The sequence below is a fragment of the Lissotriton helveticus genome, chromosome 1_1 (genome assembly GCF_964261635.1).
Source record: "Lissotriton helveticus chromosome 1_1, aLisHel1.1, whole genome shotgun sequence".
NCBI classification, from domain to species: Eukaryota; Metazoa; Chordata; class Amphibia; order Caudata; family Salamandridae; genus Lissotriton; species Lissotriton helveticus.
In genome coordinates, this window is record NC_136057.1 from 1,689,038,575 (window position 1) to 1,689,059,782 (window position 21,208).

At 42.1% G+C, this 21,208-nt stretch overlaps 1 protein-coding gene across 4 annotated transcripts in view; it reads right to left on the reverse strand.

Annotated features, from left to right (window-relative positions):
* R3HDM2 (R3H domain containing 2) overlaps window positions 1-21,208 on the reverse strand; it is a 906,692-nt gene that overhangs the window by 128,389 nt on the left and 757,095 nt on the right. For all 4 annotated transcript variants that reach the window (XM_078688982.1, XM_078688980.1, XM_078688983.1 and 1 more), the window contains one exon: window positions 13,638-13,782. In XM_078688982.1, the coding sequence (XP_078545108.1) occupies window positions 13,638-13,782 (145 nt within the window). The remainder of the gene's footprint in view (window positions 1-13,637; window positions 13,783-21,208) is intronic.

The following is a 21,208-nucleotide window of genomic DNA, read 5'->3' on the forward strand; positions in this document are numbered from 1 at the left end:
GCCCTTTCTTTGGACCTTTGTGCCACTCGTTTCCCCCCGTTTTCTGTGACCTTTCTGCCCTTTCTTGTGACCTTTCTGCCCTCTGCGCCACTCGTTTCCCCCTTTTTTTGTGACTTTTGTGACCTTTCTGCCCTTTCTTGGGACCTTTGTGCCTCTGTGCCACTAGTTTCCCCCCATTTTTTGGCTCTCCTTCTACACCCCTAACCGCCAGCTACGCTCTGCCGACCTATCACTCGCCACCGTCCCGCGCATCCGAAGAACAACCACCGGCGGGAGATCCTTCTCCCACCTCGCCGCCGAGACATGGAACACCCTCCCACTGAGCCTATGACAGACCCAAGACCTGCTGACCTTCAGGAGGACACTAAAGACATGGCTGTTCGATCAGTAGTGGCACATGAATCAATGACTATGGTTGACTGATCGACATCATAGGCTGAATGTTGTGGAATCTCTTTGCCTGGGAAAAGACATGAAATCAAACAGTTTCCAGAATGGATCCGATGAAGGCTGGGGTGGAACAGGCTGGTGGCAAGGGACGCTTCGGCCATAGCAGTGACAGGAACAGTGGAATCTGTGCAGCTGGTGAGGCTCGAAAGAGACCCAGATATTGAGAAGTGGCTCCATTTTTCTTGAAACATTCAAGGGCAGAGCGAGCCTAGTCTCTAAACAGGTGATCCCCATCGGAGGGTATGTGCATTGGAGAAGCGTGCAGGTTGCCAGAGAACCCAGTCAACCGTACCAATGCATGGCAATGAATGGCAACGATGGGGCCTATTGCTGGCCAAACAGAGTCCGTGGTGTCCAGGGGATAATGAGCTGGAAACTTGGCTAAAACATGTCCATCTTGAATTGTGAAGGTCTTCCAGTACACTAGGGAGTACTTGTGCCACTTAGTCCAAGAGGGCATGAGTGTTATAACCTAGCAAACAGGAGGCATTGATCGATTGTGGGGCCAAACTGGCTAAGGAGAAGAGACACTTAAACATCTCCACTGTCCTTGATTTCCTATCAGGGAAGTGGCAATTTGCCTGTTAATTAGGAGACCAGAGCAAGGCTTGCCCAAGCTCCTAGGAGGTTTCCAGTCAGGGACTTATTGAAAAGGGAGAAGGGGCTTGGAAGCAGTCTGACACGGCTGCAGAACCTCTGTCAAAAAGTTTCTTACTATCAATATGGTGGGGAGCTGGAGGTCAATGGCTTCAGCCACAATACGTTGAACTATAGATTAGGAGGACACTTTTTCCGTGACTGTGCTAGGATGGGAGAAAATAGCTGTCTTTGTAGAGGTATCCAGCCCACTAACCGCCACAAGGCCTCTTACCAATTTACCTCTGTATAAGGCTGAGCAAACTCATCACCCTGGTCCCAGTCATTATAAGTCCCAAAAAGGGAATGCAAAGAATGCTTTCTGTCTTGTGGTAATGCTACTGCAGCAATGAGTGCCTTGGTCGGATACGGGTGCAACATCAATCAAAGTCAGACCGGCATCTAAGAGAACAACCGGGGCCACCTCTTCAAGGGAGGAGGTCAGTATTGGCCTTGACATACCCAGGCCTGGGGTATGTATGGGCGTCAGTGATGGCTTTGGAATTGGAGCAAAAGGGGATCACAGTCCAGCTGGTGCGAAGGTTGAACCTGCCGGCGGTGGTCCAGGTAGAAGACCTCTCTGCTCAAAGGTGCCCGAATGAGCGCTAGAGGGAGTCAGTTAAGTTATGAAGAGCTGGAGCATAACTGCACGGAGCTCTCCGATATGACAGTCTGGCTGAAGGCGGCGGAAACTCTGACTGTGCTGGAACCAGTTGGGGAAGTGGCTTCAAAGAGGGTCACCAGAGAGGTAGCAAGGCGGTCGGGTGCCATTTATGCGCTTCCTGAGAGGAGTGGGAATGGCGAAAAGGAGTGGGAATGGCGAAAAGGAGTGGGAATGGCGAAAAGGAGTGGGAATGGCGAAAAGGAGTGGGAATGGCGAAAAGGAGTGGGAATGGCGAAAAGGAGTGGGAATGGCGAAAAGGAGTGGGAATGGCGAAAAGGAGTGGGAATGGCGAAAAGGAGTGGGAATGGCGAAAAGGAGTGGGAATGGCGAAAAGGAGTGGGAATGGCGAAAAGGAGTGGGAATCCGCTTTGACGTCTTGTGCTTTTTGCACTTACCAGAGTATTTGGAGCGTGACGCATACCGGCCTCTAGATCTACTCCGTTTACTCCAGGAACTGGAGCAGGATCAGGACTGAGCCTCATGTTTAGAGCAGGATTTGCCTTCTTGTGCTTGGTAACAAAGTTTCGCTTTGTATTCGCTGATGGCCTTCAGGTTCATCAAAACACAGCCTCTGCAGGTTTTGGAGCCATGGTCCAACCCCAGACACCACAAGAAATCCTGGAGGGAATCTGTCACCAACATCTGCTTGCAACAGCATTAACAGGGCTTAAAACCGGCTGTCTTTGGGGACGGGGACATCTGTTGCACACTGACAAATGTCTTCATGAAGGGCTCAGAGAGGCAAGAGAAGCTCCACTCCAGAGCTGCGCCTGATAGAGTGGAAAGGAAAGAACTGATGTTAGCACATGGGAGTGGCGCCTTTATATGCCCCCCAAGTTACAATGGATTTAGGCCCAGATCTCTGTACTGGGGTAAATGTATCACGTTGTTCTGCATTCTGTCCATCATTGTTTTTTTTGCATTTGTCACCCAAAACGGGACAGGTATGCCCAGTCGTGGGTCCCGTGCTCTCCAAGCCACGGGAGTCAAGCTATCTTGGCTGATGAGGGGTGAAACCCTGAAACGGGTCCTAGGATGCTTGTTTCCAGTCCAGGGAAGACCTGGCCTGGCAGTTCGAGCTGGACTTTTCCCATAGGGAACAGGGTCAAGAATGATTTGCATACGGCTGGGTTCAAACTGGAATAGCATGGGGAGCAAAGAAACAACGGATTTAGGCCCAGATCTCTGTACTGAGGTGAATGTATGACATTGGTGTGCATTCTGTCCATAAATTGTTCTTTTTGCAATGGTACAACCCCAAACACCACAACCAAACCTGGAGGGGATCTGTCACCAACATCTGCTTGCAACAGCCTTTTTAGGGCTTAAACCCGGCTGTCTTTGGGGACGGGGACATCAGTTGCACACTAAACAATGTCTACATGAAAGGGTCTAAGAGAGACAAGAGAAGCTCCAGAGCTGCATCTGGTAGTGTGGAAAGGAAGGAACTGATGTTAGCACGTGGGAGTGGCGCCTATATAATCCCCCAGAGGTACTTCTGGAGCAGAACGGCATCAGTGTAGAGCCACATGGCTCCACCTCCTGGAGCAGAGGTACAATGGAAACGTTTCTGGTTCTAGTCTAGTTGCCTGGGGAATATTCAAAAGGTGAGGAATCTGCGGCTATTTTATGTAGGGTTGTCAAGGTCAGCCTTTTCTGGGAAATTGTGAACCGTCCAATGTTTACACACAACAGTGGGCACATCTCGCCTTATAGTTGGGTTAAACACTTCAAATGGGGGTATGGCTCTGGTCTTCTCTCTGCTCCTGACCTGGAACCAGGACCTCTGGAGGGTGTCTCAAATAGTATTCTTCTGTTTAAATAAAGTGTATGAGGCCCTTATCTGGTTAGCAAAGAACCAGGCGCCTGGCCAGGATGGTGTGCATGCAGATTTGTACTTACTAGAATCTAAACTATGCACCCCCCCCCCACCCCCCCACCTTATGCAGGCCCTTAACGCAGCAGTTGGACAGGGTCTAGCTAGTTCCCGGTCCCAATCTATCATTCTGCCCAATTTTAAAAAGGGGGATAAAAGGGACCCACAATATTACAGACACATCTCGCTGAAAGACTAGGTAGTCAAGTGATTGGTTGGGAGGTATTGACTAGACATTCGTTCCGGGCGGGAGATAATGGGATCAACTCTGACCTGCATTATGGTTTCAGGCTCGGACGAAGCACCCTTGACCAATGCCTGAATTTGCATTTAGTTATAAACAAATATGCTGTTGTGAAACGGGGGAGTTTACGTATGGCCTTCATGGATCTCACACCCGCATTTGATCAAGTTAACAGGGATAAACATTGGGCCTTCTTGACATCAATTGGAGTGGATGTAGACACTGTGCTCTTTTTAGGAGATCTGCATAAAGGCCATGTCTACCATTGCACGATATAGCATGAGCGGCTAATGCACATGAGTTTTGGGGTTAAAAGAGTGATCAGACAGGGGTGAATTTTAGCACCTTTGTTTTATTCACGCTAAGGACCTGCCTAAAGAGGGCGGTAGACACATCCCAGCGTTTCTTTACATCGACTATGCGATCTTGCTAGCCTACACATCCCTTTGTTAAAAATTCTTACTTCAACCCTTAAAGGAGTTTAAGACCACTTTGGATCAATCCATAAATTCTATGAAGTCGTATATAATGGTAGCAGGTCCTAAATCTACAAAATCTTGTCGGCATTGTATCTCAGGACATGAAATCAAGAAGGTGTCTATGTTTCCCTAATTGAGGGCACAGTTTGACCAAAAAAGGATCATTGTTATTACTTAACCAATTAAATGTTCCTGATGGGTAAAGTCCACTTCAGCAGTTTCTGACTTTGTATTTAGGATGGGAAGTAAACAACTCCATACCATGATTAAGATCTACCAAACCAAGTGTCTTTTGGCTGCTCCTTAAGGGAGTAATATCTGTGGCTATGAGGACACATTTTACAAAAAGGGAGAATTATTCTCTTGGGTGACTCTGGTCTCAGCCCCAGAGTGAGGCAGGAGTCAGAATATATACCTCAGCATATATAGCTCACGAGGATCTTGGGGTGGGCTCTATTTCTGATGTCCTCACCCTGGATGGTTATCTGTCTGGGTTTCAAATGGACCATCCCCTTAACAATGACATCATAAGGGAATGTATGAAATTGGAAATGCACATCGCATTGGCTGGCTGAATTATGGCAAATCTATGTTTTATGATCTCAAACGGCCAGGCTTATTTCAAAATATCAGATTTAAAATGGACTAAATCTAGATTCCATTCCAATAGAAAAGACAGGAGGGAGTTAGAGCAGATAGTGAAACACACGGTCTGTGCACATACACTTTTGAGATTTGCCCCACACATGGAGCCTTATCTGGTCATGGTGTCTCTCACAAATCATCAATATCTTTGGACCAGATTTAGGCTTAGCGTGATACACAGTTTGCTCGTGGTACTGAAAGGCTGGCATCAGGTTGGTAGCCTGGCCCTCTGCAGGTGTGATTCAGCTTCAGTGCAGGACACAATGCACTTTAAACTAATCTGTAGGTTTTATGCGCCGCTGAGGGGCAAATTTATACCTCCCCTTATAAATGGTTTGAATTTTACTCAAAACGGACAAGCCTTAACATTTTTAGAATTATTGTCTCTAGAGCACATTTGTTTTTCTATGCCTAGTTTTCTAAGAGGGACAGTTAAATTGAGGCTATTAATGAATATGTTAATTGCATTTTGCCCAAATTATTTTTGTACAGTTTTAGGCAACTTTATTGTGATTTTTATCAATGTGGCAGGATTTTTAGATGATTTTAATGTTTTTTTTTCCATGTATACTTACTGTGCCGAAATAAAAAGATTATGACTGATTAGGAGTGGTCTGTACACACTTCACATTCTCTCAGGAAGGGTGGCTGTTTTGGTATAAACTTGTGAGCTTTGTTTCTTATTAAAGGCGCTTTCTGATGTCACAATATGCCTTTAATAATAAACGTATATCACAGGAGTGGACACTGAATGGATTGTGTCAACTCTGATAACTAAGACAAAATCAAAAAGACTTTGAAGGTGAGAAGGTGTTTTTATTTTGGCATGGGGTTTGTCATGACGGGCCATGAGGCAGCCTTCCCCCAGTCCCAAAGCAGTGTTGAAGAGAGCACCAGGTTTAAGTTCTGGACAAAATAGTGGGGGAAACTATTTAGGCTTGAGTCTGCTCGCTGATGCATTGCGGGCTTTGGGGAAGTGATCGTAAGCCATTCTCAAAACCGAAAGAAAATTCTTACGAAATACAAGTTTTAATAATCTGAACCAGATACTAGATGGCAGGTAGATCTACAACAGTACATACTGCAAACACCTGATTTTTCAATAATTTCAGTGGACCCTCTTAGGACTAGCCAGTATTTAGTGCGTATTGTATGCACGGAGGCTATAATTCTTCCTGAAGTAACTCCTATACACTGCACTTTTAGAGGCTATGCAATACTGCAGAAGGAGTCTGACATTTTGAGTAGGTCTCCTTGACTAAGATATTGACGGCCTCTATGAACAGAAAGTAATCTCTTCTGCAACATGTTTGCCAGTTTCTTAGCACAGATGCGAAATGAGCCTGTTCAATCAATTCAATTTAAAAAAAAGCTTTATTTTAAATCACCGTGTGAATCATAAAAGCATACACGTAAGAAAACAATATACAATATTCAGATTAAAAGAGAAACGATAAAACAGTTCAAAACAAATACAGTTCAAATAGAACAATCTGTGTTCTAATTCCATAATACCAGCTTCCTTCGAGGGAGAGGCGCTCATAAAAACAGTGACAAAACGGCACGTGTGCACAATTTTTGAAGTAGTTGTAAGTATATAAAGGCTGGTCAACATTGCACAAAATTTAAAGGTTTTAAGAGTGGCTTAATTAGTTGGTTTCTCAAATCTGAATAAAATCTACAGAAAAACACAATGTGTATGGTGGACTGTTTAGATGAATTGTCACAAGCACAGTGCGCTACGTTATGCGACCAATTACTCTTGTAAGGGAATCTCGTTAAACAATGGAAAATGTCCAACCTAAAACTTGTCAATACAAATCTATGTTGAGCATTATGTACATTTGTTAAGTAAGGTTGCAGTTCAAAAGTAGTCAAAATCAACTGATGTTCAAGTACAGATTGTTTAGACGTTTCAGAAGACAACATTAATTCCTCAAGCAGTGTTAAACATTCCAACTTTAATGGTTTTCTGGAGATACTAATCAGGGATTCTGGGTAGTCCTAGTATTCAGGATGGCCAATATCTGTCAGGAATTGGTTAACATACTTTAGCCAAGGGATTTGGGAAGCACACTCTGATCCAAGGCAGTCCCTTGCTATAGCTCGGTTGAGCTCTGTATGATCAGATGACCAGATTTGGTGCGGAGTAAAATTGGCTGAACCTTAAATCTAATGGACATCCAAATCCATATGACAAACAAGAGTAGAACAGCTTTTAGGAAGGGCAAGGAGATTTCTAAAATAAGCATTTTTTGTCAGTTGCAATGAGTCAACATTCACATTTCCCCATAACTCAGATCCGTACACAGCGATAGGCCAGCATTTAGAGTTGTATATGGTCATCCTCACTTTTGGATGTTTAATGCCCAATTTCCTAGCGAAGTTGAGCAGAGCCGAGATGAATTTAACACACTGGAGTTTTCTAGAATTCATCGCCATTCTCCAAATCTCCTCCTGGTCAAATATAATGCCTAAAAACGAAAAAGATGGTGTGCGAGTTATGATGGTATTGTCAATTAAAATGTAGCAGAATTTTACTGCTCTTTTCCCCACTTTCATAACAAAGGTTTTACTTCTATTAGTTTGCAGATCCAAATTCTGCATAGAATAAACAAATTCAGCAAGTAGACGTTGTAGGGCCAATGGCGTATGGGCCATAAGCAACGCATCGTCTGCATAGAAGAGGGCAGGAATTTGACGATGCCCGACCTGGGGGAGGTCAAAACATTTACTTACTAATGTACTGCCCAAGCTGTTGACATACAAGTTAAACAAAAAAGGGTCACCTTTTTCGGACCCCTGTCTCTATGCTAATTCGCTGAGTGCATTTGCCTTTGAGGAGGTAATGTACCCTAGCTGTACTGGTCGAGTGTAAATGTCTAAGGAAGTTGACTATGTTAAAATCCACACCCATAGTGAGCATTGTGGTCCAAAGTTTTTCATGCATGACGCAATAGAAAGTGGAGGACGAGTCAACAAATGCCATGAACAGATGGTCACATTTAATGTGAAAATATTTTCCTATCTTACTGATCAGATTAATGGCCTGCTCAGTAGTCCATATTCATGGCCGGAAACCATATTGTACATCCGAAATTATATTATTAGAGTCGGCCCAATCCTGTAGTCTGCATACACGCATACGACCAACCACTTTGACTAAAGAATCTGGCAAAGAGATTGGTCTATAGTGAACAGGACAATTACGATTGCCTTTCTTATAGATAGGCCAGGGCTTTAAGTGGGATGAAAAACTATGGGGTCTCTCAAAGGGGTGTGGTCAAGGGAATTAAGGGTCTGGCTTAAAAACACATAAGCAAAAAATCTGTGCTTAGCATAAATGTGCCACCCGACTAGTATTTGTCATTGCACCCAGACATACGATACAACAATTAACATCATACCTACAAATCAGGACTATTGGCTTTGTCAACGGTTATTTGCCTAAGATATATAAGCAGCAACTATGGCTTACATATAATAATGAAAAAGCTTCCACTTAAAGCTCTGGTGACACCACATCAATGTTGCTGCTCCGGAGTTTCGAAAAAGAGAAGGGAAATCCAGAGAGAAAATTACCCTCTTTAAAAGATTTCCCTTCCCCTCACCTGGCATGATGTCATGCCGTAACTTCTAAACTAGTGAGAAGTGAGCATAGGGAGCACGGGCAGAACTATGTGCCTGCTGTCACTGCAGTCCAGGAACGCTTGTGTCAGGGAACAAAACAGAGCCCAATAGAGACCCATTTCGAGGCCCCCTTAAAAAAACTGACAGTGCTCAGCACCATTGAGACCCGGCCCACTTAAAGCCCTGGGATAGGCACTATGAGAGACTCTGACCAGGTTATTTAAAAAACCAACACTCTGAAAAGATATGGAAAGGAGAGTCAGGAGGGTGTCTCAGAGTTCGATTTTAGATTTATATAAGGTCCATCTGGATTCCGTCTGGGCCCGGTGCTCTACCTACTTCACCCGACCTTAGAGCTGAAATGACTTCGAGAGTAAAATCGGGGTAGGTCTGCTCATGGGGAAGAACAGTTAAAGGAGGGTCAGTGGTAGACACTGAGGGAGAAAGTTCACAAACACACTCCGTTATAATGGAGTATATTTTAGAATTATGATCTAACCAATCTTTCTCTGTAATTGCGATTTCAATTCAAGGTCTGTCAACTCTTAAGATAAGGGCTTTGATTACATAACAAAAGGTTATGTGGTTGTCGTTAGGACGTGCCTCATGTGGATTTTCCCAGGCCTCCTCCTTCAGATCTTTTTTACCGAAGATTTAGGGCAAGCTTATAGTGTCTTGGACTTCTTTGATGTTACTAGGTTGCCCTCTTAGGGTTAATTTTAAACTCTTATGGGCCCTAGTTCAGGCAGAACCAAACCAGCCACGAGGCTTTATTTCTACGTTTTTCGGATGAGAAGTTAACCCTTCTTTAATGCCTCTGGTAATGAGATTGAATGGTTCAATGACTTTGGATGCCCTAGCGGTCTCATCTAAACAGATTTCAAAAGCTCGCTCTGTTTAGTAATTGATTGTTCTAAAAAACATGTGGGGGTTTACCATAGACCAGCGTAGAGTTCAGCCATTTAAGTGGGAAATCTTAATATTCTCAACTGTTGAAACAGTGATTTGCCCCTTGTTCAGTGATGGAGTTAATATCTAGCTCTATGCACTGGAGAAAATGATCACTCATAGCAAAATAGTGTAAAACAAATTTGGTTACCGTAACAGAACAACAATTTGGAAACAACAAGTAATCAATTAAGCTCTTATTCCCTCTCCCTTTGAATGTACTAGTTACTTCAACAGAGGGGTGGCTTAGTTTGTTACAAAAACCCAGGTCATATTTAAAAAGTAGTGAAGTAACTGTCCATACTCAGTGTGCAAAAAGTGGGTAATATCATCGTTCATAGGATTAGCCGGGCCGCAGACCTTGTTGGATGGCAATGGGCACAGTCGAACATTAAAGTCAACCCCTCCTCCCATAAATTGATCAATTCTCTTGAGTCATTAGAGGCTAGTGATTCCAGGTCAGTGTCGAGCTGACGTAAAAACTGGTAATATATGTAAAACTGGTAATCTATCTAAACCGTATTCATGTTTATAAAAATGTATTAATACCAGCAATGTTGATGATGAGATTAGAATGGAAATAATTTGATAAAATGCTTTTGTAGATGTAACAACTAGATTTGAGTAAACCAATTTGAGCAATAGGTACACAAGCCACCTTTGGGCCTACCACACCTCGAGGGGACAGCTGGAGTGTGAAATGTTTATACTTGCTACGTAACCCAGCCACGTTCCACAATAGGACAGCAGTGGCACGTACAATAAGAGGAACGCTGGGAGAATCTGCCACATTAGACATGGGTGTCAAATTAACACTCGTCTGTGGGTATAACAAACCACTATCTACTGTATTGCCTGCTCAGTCGTCATTAACCTTCCTGGGCTGGAAACTGAGTATTTGGAGAGGCATCAAATTAATTTATATTTTGAAGATTGAGTAAAAAGGTAAAATTAGAGATCACAAGGGGCAATAAGCTGTACTCATTACAGTCACAAACTTGATCTTAGTGCACAGGTTTCAGAATGTTTAACATTTTCAAACTCAACTAGGAAATATATGTCTAAGGAATAGAAGGAAACAGGATAACTTCACTCCCCTGAAGAAATTGTTTAATCCTGGTTCTCTAAAATCCTCTAGTGCGGGTCATTACATTCAGTCTTGCAATCATTGAGGAATGAATCACTTGTGTCAACAATACAGAGTCTCAAGGATATTGCAACAGAGACCCTCAACCACACTTTCACAGTGCGCGGTATATGTTTTTTCTCCGCTTCTGTGGTGAGATGGATAGTGTCATCATCGGGCCGTAATCACTTCAGGGTTTGGCTCTCCAAGTGATCAACCAACCTCCACCGGGAGGGAGACTGTCTGGGTGGTCGTAATCGTGAAAAGTGACTAGTGATTAAAAATCTCATTTTCCTGTGAAAGAGGTTTATTAATGAGGAGAGGGATATGATTAAAAGAAATAGTGGTACGTGAGTGGGTTAATTACTAGTCCACAGCATCTCGTGGAAGACAGACGTAGTTCGGTAAAAGAATTGCTAAAACGAGTCAGGTGGCCTTTATCAGGACAGTAGTGTGAGTGGGTAGTCTTTATTCACAACACCTATGCAACGGACAGGGTGGCTAGCTTCCCGTACCCTTCATCAGTACGCATGGAGGCTCATGGCTGACTTGATCAGAGGTGCAGCCTTTGCCTATGACTTTAGTTAGAGGCTAAAGTCCTCCATCGGACACAGGAGAAGTTGACGGTCCTCAATTGTAGGCCATCTCAGCAATGCACAGTCTGCTGAGACGGCCTTTAATTAAGGACCATCAACTTTTCCTGGGGAGCATCACAGGGGAAGAGTCAAAAATGGCTAGCATCACCTTTTGAAAGGCTTCTGTGTGAGAGGCCTACACTCCAACCACAGGGAAGTTCAACCAAGAGTTGCAGTCTGCAACACTAGTACTGGCTCAGGTGTAAAGCTCACAATGGGAGTAATAACTTCAACTATTAAATTATACCTTTTATGTCAACTCTACAAATGAGAACGAGATCTGGAGATGTAGAACTTTAGGGAGTTATGTGGAGCACGAACAGTTTGGCCTCCCTCTCTCAAAGAGCCTCTAGTTGCACATTGTAGCAAAGGGTGCATAATTTAGCATCATGGTTCTTCCCCAGGTAATAAGGGTTTGTCTACATGTGCTGGCGACAGGTCACACAGGGTTTAATGACCGATTTAAATAGGCCATGTCACAACTCTGAAGAACTGAAATAAAACAACTGAGAAAAAACACATATGCTGCTAGTATCTCATTTCTGTGGAGGTGCGGACACAAAAGAACTGGCGCGGAGACACGTTTCCAGCATGTCACTTCCTGTGAAGTTTAAATCTTGCTGCTGATGTCAGAGAGCACCATCTGCCACCATTAACTGCACATTGATGGAAAAACATTTTCTGGTTACAGCCTGAAGTCTGGGAAGGGCTACTGCAGGAGCCAAAACCCACTTAAAGAATACCTAATTAGTTCTTCTAAAATATAATTCTTGCATATTTCTTATCTCACAGAATCCAGTCCACCTTCAGCAGACTTTGTATAGGCAGCTGACCAAACTTGCCTTTGTCTTCAGAAAACTTTCTATGCTTTGTAACGATTTGAAGATGCTGCTCTGGTGGCATGCATCAGGGACAGAAACAAGCAATCGCTTCGGAGGAGGTTCCACCAGTGCTGGAACTGAGCCAGAAAGAATATGAGTAAGGTCGACTGGTGACTGGAGCCATTGGTAAAAGCCTGGTTGGAGGCCTCTACAGCTTCTTGGGTAGGTTATCACACCAGAGGAAGCCAGGATGGAGCAGGAAAAGAACACCATTGCCTGTGTGAAAGCTGCAAATAGTGTGAGGTCGGCATCAGGGGCTGGAAACTTCAGGAAAGGAATTAGAGGCTCTAGTAAAGGGTTAGGTGCCATGGCTAACTCCATCTCTGGGTCGAAATCATCCAAGATAGGTTCTCACAATGATGTTGAAGCGAGTCGCGAAACAAAGCCTTAAACTAGAAATACACCACTTGAGCAGGATAGTCGTTGAGAAGTGCTTTAGCCCCAGCAACAAGAGATGTGCAGGTCTGTGAGTGACATTTTATTCTGAAGAGAGACAAGGATGTTTAAACATTTGGGTGAGACATCCCAAAACACTGTAAATACACTTTAATTTCTTGAGAGTAAGAGTTTCCACGATAGACACTCCAGATCCGACCTGAAAAAATTAGTGCATCAGGGTGGGGCCCTGTACTACTCCATGTCACGTCCAGGATGGATTCCAGAGTCCAGGCAGAGGTTTGGACCTCCTTTGTGGGTGCAAAAGATAAGTTTCATGATCCATTACACCATCTTGAGGGAAATGAAGAGGTGAGGAGTCTGATGTCAGGAATAACCACCAATAAAAAGAACCCCATATTAACAGTATGAGTAAGACAAAAAGGCTACCTGTCAAAGAGGTAGTTACTTATCAAATTCCTAAAACCAATAAAAACAATAGGTTTGGATCCTTGGTGCAGAACAGACAAAAGCTCAACTGAATAGAGCAAAGACTTCTGTGGTGCCGAGGAACTCGCACTGGCCTAAACCCAAGATTAATATCAGCAAGAGACAAAAAGACTTGGGTTAGCCGTTTGTGCTTGCTATTGTGCCAGGCCTCAGCTGTTACAGAATGCCAAGCCTACCCCTTGGAATATCACTGCGATTGTCTCAGGGCAATACCAAGAAAAATATGGCCTACTTTACACAATTTCCTTAGGTGTCATTTTTTGACAAATACATCGGACGTCAATATACCAACAGTAAATAAAACATGAAGATTTTGAAGGGATTGAAGACATACATTGTGCCTGTATTTATTTATAGAGTTTATAGCCTAGGTCGAATGTTTCTAATAGAGAAATAAAACCGTGATATAAACGTTTACCAAAATGCCCTGAGAAGTCAAGGCCTCTCCAATATCAGCATATGAAGCGTGCAGACAGAAGACACTTATTAACCTTTATCCAAGACGCCCCCTACTAGACCATCTCTTTCTAGTTCTTACCTTGTGCTGGCACCATAGGCCGGGAGAACTGGGCGAGGACAGGTAGCGATGTGATCCCTGTGCAAACACTGCTGAGGTTGGTAACGGGAGAAGGCGTTGGTGACTGAGCCGGGGACGTGATTGGGCTGTTCATCTGGTTACTGGCCTGCAGACAGAAGCAGGCAACAATAGTACATATACAAGTTATGGAGTAGATTTCATCTACAGCCAGGCATTGCTTTATTTTTGTGCTTCGGACAGACTGCATTTAAACTGACACGCACATTTTGGTGCAAGTGGAAACAAATGGCACATGAGACATGAAACTATGCCTAGTCAGTCTGAAATGCTTTTGCTGAATTAACATGTGTTTTTGCAGTGTAGAGAAAAACGTGATTTAAGTGGCCTTTTTGGTTGTGAAGAATAACCATAGAATGTGTTCTCTCTTCCCAGCTCATTTGTCCTTATAATATACACCCCTGTCCCTGTCTTAAGAGACTTTGGCTTGTTGCATATTTAGATGAAAATTTCAGTTTAAAACACCTCTTTTTACAAGGTGTGCTAATTAACAAATGCGCCAAACACTACACTTGGGGCTAAATGCTTTTTTGCATGAAAAGCTAGCTAAAACATTAAAGCATGTTGCTATGAGTATGTATTAAATGTTTGCGCTTTTCAAATTTACACTAATGCATAATAATGCTATGTTGCACATATTTATGTTTGCATGTTGAGCACAAATAATAAGAAAAGCTGCTTTAAACTAATAGCTTTGCTAGGAAATCTTTTATTAAGGATATTAGTATGGGGTTGGGAAAACATAATGGGCTTATTTACATAAATGTAATACTCTTTTGTGTTTGTTTTGTTTTTAGGCCTAAGAAAAAATGGCTGCCTGTGAATGCAGCAAGGCTGTGACTTGCATTAAAAAGAAGAGCATGCACAGATTGTACCCGCTTGCCTCAAGAACAGGAGGAGTCAAGGCCACTGTGAACTGTACATTCTTGTGATTGTGCCAATATACCAGTGTTAGTTAAAGTATCCTTCCTGCCTGTGATGCAACAGGAAGGAAGGAAAAAGATTGGACAAACCCTTGTTTGCACATAAACGAAATAAAAATTTGAAGGATCTAATAGTGCATTCACGATTTACTGTTAATCAACCTAGATCCGAGTTCGTTCAAAGAACTATAGATAACAATTTCCCTGTTAAAGGGACTGTGAAATGTTCTTCCTGTAAATCATGTGTAAATATCATGGCAGGTGAGTCATTTGAACACAATGGTTGCCGTGTCAATGCAAATGATATGTGGAATTGTAAAACTGCGAACTGTATTTATTTCATCTTATGCCCATGTCAACTAGGATATGTAGGCGAAACATCTCGATCTATACAGGTAAGGCTCACTGAACATCGTTCAGCTATCCGCACCCAGAAACACGCAGCACCATTAGTGAAGCATTTCCTTGAGAAAGGACACACGCCAGATGAATTCAAATGGCGCATCATTGAAAAGATCAGACTACCAGATAGCAAAGGTGGAAGCTCAGTCAGAAAAAAACGGGAAGTTTTTTGGATTTTTTCGCTTGGTACCTTCAAAAATGGATTGAATTGCGAATTGCCCTGGGAAAATGCTATCACCTAAATTATCCCTTTCATCTATTTTCTTCTATTAATAGAATATTGCCCCCCTGACATCGGCAGATGCTCTGCTCGGCGTTCTTTAATCTAGGTATGTGTAGAACTATCTAGCACCTTTGTAACACGATGAGAAAGCAGGTGTTACACATACATCCGCGTTTATATTATGACATCGTTTCACCCCCCCCCCCCCATAAGGATTTCCCCTTGCCCGTTTCATTCGCTAAGATCGTTTAGCTCTCATAGACCAGGTGAGTGTAGATCCCTTTCATGATACCTCATCAGTTATTTATATTTAGTAACTTCAATGTACCGGTCTCTTCATTGAGGCTAATGCATCCTTTATTATCCTTCAATCACGTTCTGTTTTATTTACCCAAACGTTGATTTATTTATATCGATCTCCATACTGAGATCAGGTTCTTATATAGATGCTGTCACAGGGCTCCCCTTCAGTCCATCATTGCCCATACTTCGTGTTGTTATGTCTCTTCCTCCTCACTAAAGGCAGTCCGCTATTCATTTCCACTACCATCCCCGCCGCAGTCGACCGCCACGCCCTTGAAATCGCACATTTAAAGGGATTGGCCAGTGCCATCCCGTTGATTTCTCATTCGATCGACGGCACGCCATATCCCGGCATCGCCGCAGAACCCATCTCCACCTCGGGGCAGCTTTTCTTATCAGGTACATTCTTCCGGCCTCGATTATTATTATTAATAAATAGGCAGTATAGTTTTCTACCCATGCTCCGGTATTCTTTACTCTGCATGGTCACACGGTGCAGACTGCAGGCTATTATTGCTCGCTTGCCGCGCCGTAGTTCTTTAACGACCCGCCATATGTGTAACGTTAGGAATATTGAGGAAAGTTAGCCTGTCTGTGTTTTTTGACAGAATCTATGAATTCAGAATTCTAATGAGAACGAATTGCCCATATATATCCGTTTTGGGTTGTTGATGGATGTTTAACCACTAACACATTTTTTCGTTGAAATAATCATTTGCACAATATTAGCGCATTTGTCTATTTATTTTCAGTCGTATCTCTGGGACCATCAGACCCAAACTGACCATTATCAGCCGGCTCAAGTAGAGTCTGTCTAGCGAATATCACAGATATTTATCTGTTGATGCAGGTAATTATATAAATCTTGAACCGCCATTATGATACTGACGTTTGTCAGATCATATGGTGCTCATTTTCATCGATTTATTTTTCAGAACTACTGTTTACCAATGAAGCTAGAAATATTGTCGGACTACCATTTATCTTCATGCACTTTTTAATTGAGTATCGGCATCTGAACAAATTTTTTAAGGTAAATGGTTTACCATTAATGTTACTAGCTAAATGTATCCTGGCGCAACGACCTACTTTTCGAGTCTTTCTTATTCATCTACTTACAGACCTTCGTTTGATTTTTCAGATATTTTGCTGATCCATCCAGGAAATTCTATCTGTCCATACGCCCTAGGTGTTTTTGTCAACTCAAGTACAGGAATCATATCCTTATAACACAGGTACCTTATATAGTCCACACTGGACACTCTTGAATTTTAGAATATGTCTGAATATCGCTGTTTCAGCCCATGCTTTTTCGGTCTCATGTCACAGTAATTTCCACCTGACGATATTACGTTTTCATGAAAGCTTGCATTTGCATGGAACAGTTGTGTTCATTGGCCCATTGACCTGCCTGCCTTGATATAATATTGGTTATGTATATAGTCACTATACATCATCTATTCGTGTTTTAGGTACATTGCTACTGTGTCATCTACCTGAAGATAACATCCCATGGTTGCCTTTTGTAGTAAGTTATGATTAAGTAATGTCAATGTTATATATTCAAGTTTAAACGACGTTTATGCTTTACATTGCTATTGTGTCATTTAATAGAGGATAACACCTTTGAGGATCCTTTTCCCAGCCAGTTACTATCAACTTATGTTAATATCATACATTGAAGTTTCAGTAATGTAAAAGTTATTATTTTGCCTGTTATAGAGAGGCCCATCACTTATGCTCTCTTTATCTTTTGGTATCCGATTAATATCAATGTTTATGTCACAAACTTGTGTTACAGGGAGGCCCATCATCTGCTCTCTCTGTCTAGTAATCCGATTAATATCAATGTCTATGTCACGAACTTGTGTTACAGGGAGGCCCATCATCTGCTCTCTCTGTCTAGTAACACAGTAGAGGGAGTACTTCACAATTGTTTTAGTTAGATATATGTCCATCATATGACAAGCCTAACACAAGATATATTATTTGGACCTCCGATTTCTAGGTTAAAGGCCTCATTTTGTATGTATATATTGTTTTGCCCTGTTCTTGTAAAAGTGAAAATGATGTTTCGAGTGCATTTAAATTACCAGGGCTGTGGTCATAATAACTCTTTATGTTTTATATGTGATTACAGATTGTAACTTGCGGCTCCTGAAGAAGGCGTTTTCGCCGAAACGCGCGTCGAGTAATTTTGCTGCTATTTTTATTGTTGACACCGCATTGTGTTGTTGGTGTCTTTTTAACTTATAACGAGTGTATATCGTGTTATTTTATGTAATTGTTTGTCATATAACTTGAACACCTTGTTCTCTATATGATTTTTAATGTGTCTATTAAAATCATGATTATTTTTTATTAATGCTTTCCCTTGATTGTTTGCCTATTCCTAGTTTCACTTGGTCCATTTATCTGTGTTTTGCCATTTAGACTGCCTAGGAAGTTTTTGTACACACAGCTTGCTTACCCTGCCCTAGGAGTCTCTAGCCATCATTACCCAGGGGGTCCTTGTTTGTTCACACTTAGGAAAAAGATAGAAACATTTTTCCTAGTAAATGTTGCTAAAACATATAAAATGTATTAATCATTAACGCTTCTTTTGTTTCTGAAAATGCAACATTTTGCGAAGTCTGCCAAGAGTATAAATAATGATTTCTTGATGGGTGTGGGGACTTTTTCTCTTCACGCCAGGGTGTGTCTGTCAAAGAGGGAGGAGAGAGGAAAGGCAGCAGATGAGCTCAGACATTCAGATAGGTTAGGTACATGATCGCCACGGGTGCAGCTTGGGTGGAGATTTGTGTCCGAGGAGAGGGGAGGTTTCTTGCTCATATATTTTTTTAGAGAAGTCCTTCAAGTCATTTTTGGCACGTCAGGCCACATTCCTTTAAGGTCTTGTGCAGGAGAGGGCGCTTTCAAAGAGCAGCTCCTGTCAGATGATGGAGAGGGAGAGAGACAGATTGAGCATCACCAGAGCAGAGAGTGCAGCTGATTAGAATAGGTTTAGATGCTAAAATTCTAAGTTTATACTTTTGACTAATTAGTTTTGAAACGATGTATTTGTCTTAATGAGAGATTTTTGCTAATTATTTAATTATTGATTAGCCTTGCAAGACTTATTTTTCTTAGAAACTAAGAGTTTTGACTGACATTTTGCACCACATTTTCTTTTCTAAGTGTGATGCTTATATGCAGACTGAAATATGTTCTGTATTAATGCTATTTTTCCTGTTTTTCAAATTCTGTAACCTGATTGATATTTTACTAATGAATAAAGGGTCAGAGAAAAATTAACTTTTGATTAGAAAATAAAACCCTTTAAATACGCAACAACTCTCTTCATTGGCTTAAATAATAATTGCAATTTTGACTGGGCATGTGTATGTAAAGTCTCCTGAAGGTATACATGGTGTCAAGGGCCCCACACCTTTTCAGCGGTAAAAGCGAGGTAGATGAGGTTTTGCATTGAGAAATCATAGTGAAATTACCGCTGCATCCCAAGTACAAGTAAAAGTTACTTGCATTATTTAAACATTTATAAAAATGTTCAGCACTGAAGCAGGTATACTCCTGGCCAACAAAAGACGTGAGCATGGGGAGGTGGATTATTTACATCACAATTTTGCTTCAATTTTCCACTTAAGGTAACTGTGTTCCCACGAGTACTTCCTGTTGGGATACTAGGCCCCAGTGGTAAGACCGAGTCCTCAGCATTTTTATTATGGTGCTTGGTAAGCAGAAGAATTAAATCATGATTGCCAAGCTCTCGGGTTGCAGGGAATCAGTCCAACAATTTTATAAGTTCTCCTCAATCGAAACCTAACATTGCCATCACTATTCCACTGCCAGACTAAATTCAACAGCTATGCAAATGCCACCTTCACGTAAACCTAAAAGCATGTCTCCTATTCCAGCAGCGGAATGCCATACAATTGCATGCTAATGTTCTAACTACGCCAGGAAACCTCACAAGTATTTCATGCACCCCATCCTAAAGAACCATTTTCTAATTTTCTTTAACATTGTATTGAGCTTTATTTCGGTTAAAAACCATAAAAGCGTTTCCAAAAAGAGACGCATGCTGCAATCCAGTATTGATAGCAGACATTGTATATAAGTCAAGCCAGTTAAATCTGCTTCATGGCTTAAGGTCATCTTCTACTTCCCATATGTGCCAGCTATACAATCCAATACACTTGGAACTTAGAACATTAATCAGATTATTAAAATCGTATAAACACTTAAAAACCTCTAAGCGTTAAAAATAAAAAATTCCAGCCTCTTTCATGTGCATGCCTGAGTATGTTATGGTAGGCTTTCCATAATTTTACCTTAATATGACCGAAGCATAGCCGGGACATCACCGTATAGTATTACAATCTACTACCTCTATGGGTCTCAACTAAATATTATGTATTAGCAGCAATAATTTTGAAGGAAGAAGCAAAACCTCACTGGTGCACAACAATGTTATCTGTGTGTGAATGGAGTGTTCTATACAATGTTCAAAGAACAAAAGTTTAAATTTTTGGGAAGAGTCTTTGCCCTCAATCCATATCAAACCCAAAAACTTAGCAACTGGGACAACTATAGTTAAAGTAGGATCGGTTCGGAAAATTCTAAGTGCATTAGCACAATTTCTGGTTCCCAGGTATTTGCAGAGGTGTTTGAGCTATTTCCGCCATGGAGTCTCATATCTGAGGCAAAGAAAGAAGGCGAGAGCAACTGTTTCTAAGTGAATGTTACAACTAGGGCACAGTACTTCCCTGCCAACAGTCAGAGTAGTTGTAAAGGCTCTTAGGGGTAATGTGCCAACCCTAAATTGGAAATACAGTTTCCTGTCTACTAGGGCCGTATTGGCATCCCAATATGGTTCCAGGGAACTGTAGCATTTAAAAACCATAAACCTATCTGTTAGGGACATGCTCTGGACCACATGCAACATACAGAGGGTCAAGAAACATTCACAAATTCACATTGATGTGCACATATTTTCTCTAGTCAGGCATACAAGAAAGGCCATAAGCTGCACTTCAATAACGTTATGCTCTAAAGGTGTACTCAAAAAACATGACAGTACCTCAAGATCATTAATTAAAATTACAGCCCATCAATTATCAGATAATTTTTCACTTATGTCCATCACTATATTATTGCTGGATTTCAAAACCAAACCTATGGGTGCGGCACAAAACAAAAGATGCTTAAGGCTGCCGTCAAACTACTACTTCTGTGAAGAAAAATATGGATGAACACAGTTTTCTTCAAATACCAGAAGTGAATGAAAGAGTTAAAGGCTCTGGAAGGTATTGTAAACCTCCTATGATTTTGCCATGTTTACAGTAAACAAATGATGGACGGAATGCTGACAATGCAAACATTCTCCCCCAGTCAAAAGATCTGGGTTAAATCCATCGTTCTTTTTCCCACTACGCCACCCCAGTTTGGACCCAGCCATATGCAAATCAGTATTGACCCAGTGCCTCATGGGAACAGTCCAGACCGAACTGCCAGGCCAAGTCCTCGCTGGACCGGAAACAAGCATCCTGGGGCCGGTTTCAGGGTATGTCATCCATCTCCAGCCAGGCTAGCTTGAATCCAATGGCGCAGTGAGCAAGGGACCCATCCATGTCTGGGCATACCCATCCCACTTAGGGCAAAAA